This window comes from Rutidosis leptorrhynchoides, chromosome 6 (genome assembly GCF_046630445.1).
Source record: "Rutidosis leptorrhynchoides isolate AG116_Rl617_1_P2 chromosome 6, CSIRO_AGI_Rlap_v1, whole genome shotgun sequence".
Classification (NCBI taxonomy): Eukaryota; Viridiplantae; Streptophyta; class Magnoliopsida; order Asterales; family Asteraceae; genus Rutidosis; species Rutidosis leptorrhynchoides.
This window is the reverse complement of record NC_092338.1, coordinates 349,617,476-349,625,841: the sequence shown is the minus strand read 5'-3', so window position 1 is coordinate 349,625,841 and position 8,366 is coordinate 349,617,476. Positions and strand designations below refer to the sequence as shown.

General features: G+C 33.6%; 1 protein-coding gene across 1 annotated transcript; it reads right to left on the bottom strand.

Annotated features, from left to right (window-relative positions):
• Positions 1–1,460: 1,460 nt before the first annotated feature.
• Positions 1,461–7,496, bottom strand: LOC139854779 (uncharacterized). Its single transcript, XM_071844062.1, has 14 exons — positions 7,365–7,496; positions 6,519–6,592; positions 6,288–6,432; positions 6,133–6,158; positions 5,924–6,047; positions 5,659–5,840; positions 5,383–5,546; positions 2,978–3,076; positions 2,713–2,834; positions 2,530–2,631; positions 2,223–2,329; positions 2,042–2,129; positions 1,782–1,966; positions 1,461–1,713 (listed from the first exon to the last, which is right to left on the bottom strand). The coding sequence occupies exons 1-14, from the start codon at positions 7,494–7,496 to the stop codon at positions 1,497–1,499; spliced, it is 1,767 nt and encodes a 588-aa protein (XP_071700163.1). The 3' UTR covers positions 1,461–1,496.
• Positions 7,497–8,366: the final 870 nt, after the last annotated feature.

Genomic DNA, 8,366 nt, shown 5'->3' with positions numbered 1-8,366 from the left:
CGGGTAATCTATTACTTAACGGATGTACACTTCGTGACTCCTAACCCATTTACAAGTGTAAATTAAATCCCTAAACTACACTAAATTTCCAACAAAAACATAACTAAAGCAAATCTCTTACCAGAGACGGCACGTTTTCTAGGAATAAAATTATCAACCTAACACGCATGAGATTCAAACTCCTTCCAAAGATGCTTAGGAAGAGCATCTTCAGGTTAATTAGAGAGATAAAAGCATGTTGCCAATCGATTGACATCCTTCTCAAATGGTGAATCAATCTTCGTTACATGCTCCTGAAAATTTCTGCGAGTTATCCAATACCATCCATCGTTAAGATGAACGTGTATTCCAAACCATAAGAGCGCGAGGTGTCCATGTCCATTTTCCAGTGTCCATTTGAATATCGAAAATGGAACTCGAAATTGACCTTAAGTGATATGGGTGGAAGTGTACACAGTGTCCATTTCAGGGTCCATTTCGGTATACATTTTCATATTTTATTTTACAAAAGCTAATATCCTTCTTCTACATCTAGCATCCGCAACAGATTCCAACCTGAAAAGACAAATAGATTAAAAATAACAAAATTAACAAGAAGAAAAAAGAAAGAATTAGAGACACTGGTATCCAACACATAAATTCAAACACAAACGCTCCAATTGGCACAAAATCCTAACGTCGATCACTTGACCCTGTAAACCAACGGTGTTATCGACACCGGCCCGTTGTCTGATCGACCGTCGATCCCTGTGTCGATTTAGGTGGACAATGAAAAAGACGACAACGAGGAAACATTTTTTGGTTGTCTACATACTCAAAACGACAACGAGATGTCCATGTCTACAAATGTAATCTGACTATGACATCATATTGACATTAGCATGGTACAATAATTTATATTTTCTTTTCGGTTTAACGCCTACAATTTTTTCCCTCATTATAGGTTAATTGATAGAAATTTAATGGTTTATGTGCCTAATAGTATATATATATATATATATATATATATATATATATATATATATATATATATATATATATATATATATATATATATATATATATATATATATATATATATATATATATATATATAAATTAGTGGTAACTGTGTTGTATTTGGTTTTATTACAGTCATTGAAATCTATTCATATAAAAAACAACATTTATATTTATTTATATTTATATTTATAATAAGTATATTAGCCAACAATGAATAGTACTCAAGTGATGTCATCACGCCATCACCTATTTCATCTTTCAGCTTCTTTTTTTTTTTTTTTTTTTTACGGTTTTTCATCCCGATTATCTGGCCCAACGGAGTGGGCTACTCCGAACCTCCATCTAGTTTGAAAAAATTGGTACCCAAATTGCTGCCACTAAAACACAATACAAAAAAATAACATTAATTCAAACTTTTTGATACAATTACAATGAATGTATAAATAGATAAAGGTGATCATTCATGGGCATAATCGTTGTGCAACAAAATAACTTCAAACAGGTAAGAGAGAAACAGTACAAGAATCGTCACTAAATTTTAAGCCTTTCAGAAAGCCACGGCTCAAGTGATGAGAAACAATTGTGTTCTTGACACCAAACGGACAACTCGGTTCCTGCAAGTCTTCAAATTTTGTGTCTTCAGAATCAGACTTTTGGCATACAGTGTCTAAACCAATGTTTAAACCAATCGACATAGGCTCCGTCACGAAACTGCAAATAACTCATACAAGTTTATAAACTCAATTAAAAGACAAAAACAAGAAACTGATCATACATACCTTGTTTCAAAGGATTTATCTCCATTAGACCTTAGAGCATCACAGACACTACTGGTTATCCATGGAGGAAGATAAGCATCCTTAATTTCAACAGTGTAATGGGTTGTAGAAGCTGAACCGTGGTTAGGTTTAGTTGTAGTTTGATTAGACATATAATCAATCTTCTTCACCTCCTTGCATTTAACCTTGAATTCGTGATTTAAAAAGGTGAATATTTTGTTTTACAACAACAAATGCTACATAAAAAAGTACAAACTAACCTCTGGTGCAGAAACTGCAGCGTTTTCAAATGGTACGGGTGAATAAAGTAAAGGAACGTCATAAATATTCAGTGATGGTAAAAGAAACCTAGTAATTAACAATAAAAATAATAAGTTAGAAATGTTTGTCACAACTCACAAGGTGTTTTTATTTAAATAAGAATATGTGTTCAGTGTTCACCTATAATTTAGCAGAAAGTCATATAAACCATGTACATTGACGTCACAAAAAGCCAGTAAAGATTCAGGGCTATTATCGACATCAGATAGAGGAACTGTACGCCTAGTCTGCATAGATACGAGGGGTTGAATATTGGGTAGTGATAAAATCACCAAAACCATGCATTAACATGTTGTACAGTACAACATGTCAATGCATGAATTTGGTAGATTTATCAATTTGAATGATGGATATATCATTAACCTTGAATTTTAGGGGCAAATCATATAGTGACTAACACACAAATGAAATGCTTTATAACACATACCTCTCCGAGATTATACTTTTCGATCTCTGAGAGCTCAAATAGGTCTTCAGTAGTAACTTGCTCCACTTTAGAATGGCAAAGAGGCATAGTAAAAGAGATATCCTAATAAACATTAGAAAAAAATTAGCACGAGATAAAAAAGTGAAGTATAAAGACCGATAATGATTAATGTATTACACGTACTTGTTCTTTTAACAGTGACCTGAAGGTTCTTGTTGACTGGGATACATATGCACGACAAACATTTTTACTACTTGTTGAGTCATTGGAACTAGTAAACATTGCCACAAACTGTCCAGTGCAGACTGTAAACTTGCAAGAAACAAAATTAATACAAGAAAACGAGTAAACTACCGTATACACTTCCTTACAAATGCTTATTATACTCAAAGAAAACAATAAGAAATTATGTTAGATTAACAACTGCAAAAAGGAGAAACTACCATACCATAGAATAAGTTACAACTGTTCTTCCTCAACATAACATAAAGGCTACGAAAAGAAGCCTCCCATGCAAACTGACGTTTGGTCAAGAAATCTGTTTGCCCTGTACGTTTATAGAGTGTGTCTAGTCAAAATCTCAATATATACCCTTATGTAGGGGCAGGATCAATGGGGAAGTAACCAATCGGGGGGAAGCAAAATTTTTTTTTTTTTTTCGTTTTTTTTTAAAAAAAAATTTTCCGGCATCAAGATCACACGAAAATATGAACATTTAGAAGAGACACTTCGTGATGAATGTTATTATTTAGGCGGGAAAACGATCGACAAAAATAACATTCAAGATAATATTGTTCGTGAAGAATATGAACGGGTTTTTTTTCATGTTTTGTGAAGTAAAATTTAGTCCGATTTAGAGTTTAGGGTTTAGGGTTTAGGGTTTGGTGTTTTGGGTTTATTCCATAAACCCAAAACACCAAACCCTAAACCCTAAACTCTTTTTTTTTTTTTTTTTTGAAAAGCAAGATAATTTTATTGATAAGGAAATGATACAACGAGGATTACAACATGAGTAACACTAATTTGAGCGAAACTCGAGGACCTATACTAGATATAAAGTAAGAGACTAACGAGATGTAGAATACCCTGATTTCGGAGCAGTATTAACAAACTTAACATCAATCACCATTACCCTCATCATCTACTAATACATAAAAAGGATTGTTTGTTTCAATTCTATCTTTGGAATATGTCTTATTATTACCTTCACCATCAATGCCCTTCCCTTTATCTCTTTTCCTTAAAACATTCTGATTTCGATTTTTCTGGGACTCCACATTCCAATTTGTTTCCTCCATAGCAATATTGTCTTTAATACCATGATTATTTTTCTGGGACTCCACATTCCAATTTGTTTCCTCCATAGCAATATTGTCTTTAATACCATGATTATTCTTAACTGCATTTTGCTTGATACCTTTTGCTTCTGTTGACTGCCATTGACTTTTATTATTATTATCAAAATTCAACTTATGAGATACCCTTCCTTTCTTACTAACAACTTTAGAGCCATCCTCAACACACTGGTTATTTAAATCAACTGTTTCACCATCATTGTTGTTTTTCAAAGCGTCTTTTAACACTTGTTCTGAAACTTCATCTTCTGTTTTAGGCCTAATTTTACAAGTATTAAAAGAGTGCCCAAACACTTTGCAATGAGTGCATAAAGGCGGTTTCCATTGATAAGTCACCTCAAGTTTACCCACTTTGGCTGGAAAAGAACCAATCACAGGATAGGAAAATTCGACAAAGCTAGGGAGGTCATCAGCTGCATTGACTTCAGTCAAAACTCTAGCAAAACCTAGTCTTCCACTTTTACTTAAACATCTCTCTGAAGTAACTTTGTCCATCAGCATAGGCCTACCAATACCACTAACTAGTTTACCTATACTTCTGCCACTCCATAGTTCAATGGGTATATTCTGAATGCAAATCCAAATTGGAACTTTTTCAGGTTCAATTTTTTCAAGCCAAACCCCAGGTTCCCACTGATTCACGAAAAAAGGAACATTATTAACTAACCATGGACCACTCTCAAGAACCTCCTTCATACCCTTTTCATTATTAAATTTGCATAAATAAAATCCTGCAGCTGTTTTGACGATTTCTTTAAGGTCGTACCTTCGCCACATTCTCCTTAGATGGGCATTAACAACCCTATATTCCATAGAAGTTCCAATAAAATACCCATATAATTGAAGAGAAAAAGCACTACCGCCCTTCTTAACCTCCTCAGCGGAGAAAACTACTCTCTTTTGACCATTAGACATTAAAACTGGAGGAATGAACTCCATTTTTAATTCTTCTTCATCTTTGTTTTGTTTTAAGAAGTCAGCAAAAGTGATGTTTGGATTTACCCATGCTCTTGGGGTTTTCTAAACCCTAAACTCTAAACCGTTCGTGTTAAAACTCAATCTAAATCCTAAATCTAAACCCTAAATCTAAACCCTAAACCCTAAATTTCTAAACCCTAATATCTAAACCCTATAAACCCTAATATCTAAACCCTAATATCTAAACCCCAATAGCTAAAACCTCAAAATACGCTCGAAAAACACAATAATTGTTATATATTACTTCTTCAAGCGTTTTCCCGCCAAAATAAAAACATTTATCACAAAGTGTCTCTACTAAATGTTCATATTTTCATCTCATCTATAATGTTCGTGAACAAAGTTTTTTCAAAAAACGAAAAAAAAAAAAAAAAAACTTTTTGCTTCCCCCCGATTGGTTACTTCCCTCTTAATCCTACCCTTATGTGTGTGTGTGTGTGTGTGTGTGTGTGTATATATATGCGTGTGTGTGTGTGTGTGTATATGTGCGTGTGTGTATATGTGTGTGTGTGTGTGGTACCTTCTCCCTTAGCAGATAAAGTTATTGCTGATATGACTGCAGGAGGCAGAGAACTTTGCGGGTACACCCACGAATACAAAGCGTTGCTATCATAAATTTGAGCACTTGTGCAATTCGACTGCCCAAAACCATTGAATGTGCCACAGCTCATCAACCGATGAAGCCTAAACAATTACATAAAAATTATGATCACAACTCATAATACATGATACATTTTTTACTCTAAAGAACTCCAACGAAGCACATAAGAAAATTTTTCAAGTAACCGAACCCTACCAATTTACTGAAGATGAAGCAATCACACGCATGCTAGTTTTCAATGTGAAATCCAATGGAGTTTTCTGACCATGAATATGAAACTCCGAGCAGAAATTTGTAGTATTTCTGTCAACAGCTTCAGCGAGTGGAACGGGGAAACTAGGAGGTGCACGAGCTGCAAGCCCTCTGAAGGCTTCATCCTATAAAAATGATTCTTAAATTTTGCATGTGCATGATAACAAGTAAGGACTATAAATGATAGTATACAATTACAAAGACATACCATATCAAGTGGAATTTCCGTTGACTTATCGCCCCCTGTGGATAGCTCCACAACATTACGAAATTTGCTTATGCTGTTTTTGTGAGATTGTGTCTTTAAAGTTGAAGGACATGTATAATTTGGACTGCAAAAATAAGATAAAATAGAATGAAACATGTAGATCATTAAAGGTAAACAGTAAAGAGTAGTACAATGAGCAAAATATGTACCCTGAAGGTTGCCCAACAGCAGCTACCTGTCAAGAATTCCTTAAACCATCAGTATGATCTACAGTAATGTTTTCCTAATATATTATATATTTTGTATATAAGGGAATTAAAAAAATTAAAGATGGTGTAATCAAACCAGGATTAACAATGCAGACCTTAACATTTTCCTTTCCAGATAGCATCTTAGACCTCAAATTGTTTTTCCTACTGGGAAACAGTTCATCAACACGCTTGTCAATGTATCGGGGATTCCTTGGTATAATAGGTTTAGTAGGCTCAAACGTTGGCCCGTTAGCGTTCCTGCCAGCAAAAATGGTGGTTGAGTAATATAGATACAAGTATACAACTATTATAAAAGTCAAAGGTTGACTTGTTGAGGTTATTACTGCATGGAACCAAGCTCTGGTGCTGGAGATTCATCCATAATCTCAATAACATTCTTTCGCTTCAACTGCTCACCCTGTCATTTATATAAATTTCATATTTCAGCTATCCTCTATACAAACATCCATAGTCCATAGAAATATAATAAAGTTTGGCATTCTTTTTTAATTTTCCATGTAACTAATTTAGTATCATTTTGGTTAATAATCATATATTAATATTATTAATTAATATAAGAATACACGATTTAAACATGATTACAGTGTTTAGGCTAACTAATCATAAGCCAACAAATGAAAGTACATAATCATCATTCTCCTAATTGGCACAAATTGCATGTGACCATGACCTACATGACCTAGCCCCCTTCATACCACCTTGGCACCTTCCATAGTAATGTAATAATTTGATTCATACTCTATTATTTAGTTTACCAACATCTCATGCTTCTCCAATAAAAAAAAATCCTTTTTCTTTTAGCTGTTAACTTATCAAGTAGTAGTGTGTCGTCATTACATTCACACTAACTGTCAAGCCACAAGAAAAACATATTTACATTATCCTTTACCTTAACTGTTAACAGTTAACAGTTTGTATACTAATTATATTTAGAATTATGTGACTGTCTAAAAGCACATCTTCAAACTCATTTCACATTTATAGAACATCGAATTAATCAATAAAAATTGCAACTTTCGTAAAATACACCATAACATTCACAATAATTAATCTCATAAATCAAATCATCCATTTGCTGACTTGTTTGTATTGATTAAATCAGTGCAATTTTATCAAAACCCTAACAACTTCACTATAATTTGTAAATTGAAATAAGGTAGTGTACTTACTCTCATATCAGAAGGCGTTTTTCTTTTTATTCCGGTACCTACAGCCTTCGAACAACCACCGTCGATGCTGCCGGAAAACAAAGGAGGTTTTGACGCCGGTAACATCTGTGCCCTAGTTGCAACCTGAGCCATTTTCACCGATTCGAATTACAATTAACGTAAATCGTAGGTCAGCGATCTAAAAAGTAATCCGGCGATTGATCACCGATCGTTTTCGTTGTCGATTTATGCCCCTAGAATGAGGTGTTCTTAGGGCAAAATATTAAATTAAATTTTAAATTAAATTAAATAAATACAGAATAAAACTTGAAATGTAGTGTAGTGTGTATACAAATTATGAAAGCGGGATTTGGGAGCGTTTGGGCGTTTTTTTATTTAAACAAAATTTGATTTCCCTCCCTTGGCTGCTTTACGTCGTTAGTGGAAATAGTTTGACAAGTAACCCTCACGTCCACGGTAGTTTCAAATAACACACCCTTTAAATTATATTTCTTGTAATTTTTAATTCAACGTTATAGCATAGGATTGTCATTTGATGTTTATTTTCAGTGTTCATTGAAAAGACTGAAAGTGACTAAGGAAAGATAAACAAAAAGTGCTGTTCGGTATTCATTTTTCAATGTCTTGGTTATAGAAAATATGATGTGGACTAATAAGAAAATGGTTGAGCAAAAAGAAGGGAAAAAAAAATAAAAGGGACACATTGTTTCTCACCTTCGGAATACTTACGGTTACAAACCAACACTGAGTAAGGACACTAAGATGGTATCGTGTAACATACAGTCCCCGGTGTCGATTTTGAAAACGGCCAAAAAAAAGTTCGACACCTTGAGTTATTAGAACTATTCAAAAAATAAACAATCAAATGCACCCCTAAATTATATTTTTTATATTTGTAGTTATTTTTTTCTTTAAAATAAATGATACATGTATTAGTTTATAACCTGAGATTTTACATGATTAATAATTAATATGATTAGATATTTAAAAGTTAATAGCGAT

Excerpts from the sequence above, each read along its gene's own strand:
- LOC139854779 (XM_071844062.1), bottom strand. The coding sequence starts at position 7,496 with ATGGCTCAGGTTGCAACTAGGGCACAGATGTTACCGGCGTCAAAACCT. Across the intron at positions 6,593-7,364 it reads AAACGCCTTCTGATATGAGA|GGTGAGCAGTTGAAGCGAAA; the intron begins GTAAGTACACTA and ends TATAAATGACAG. Across the intron at positions 3,077-5,382 it reads TTTATCTGCTAAGGGAGAAG|GGCAAACAGATTTCTTGACC; the intron begins GTACCACACACA and ends ATAAACGTACAG.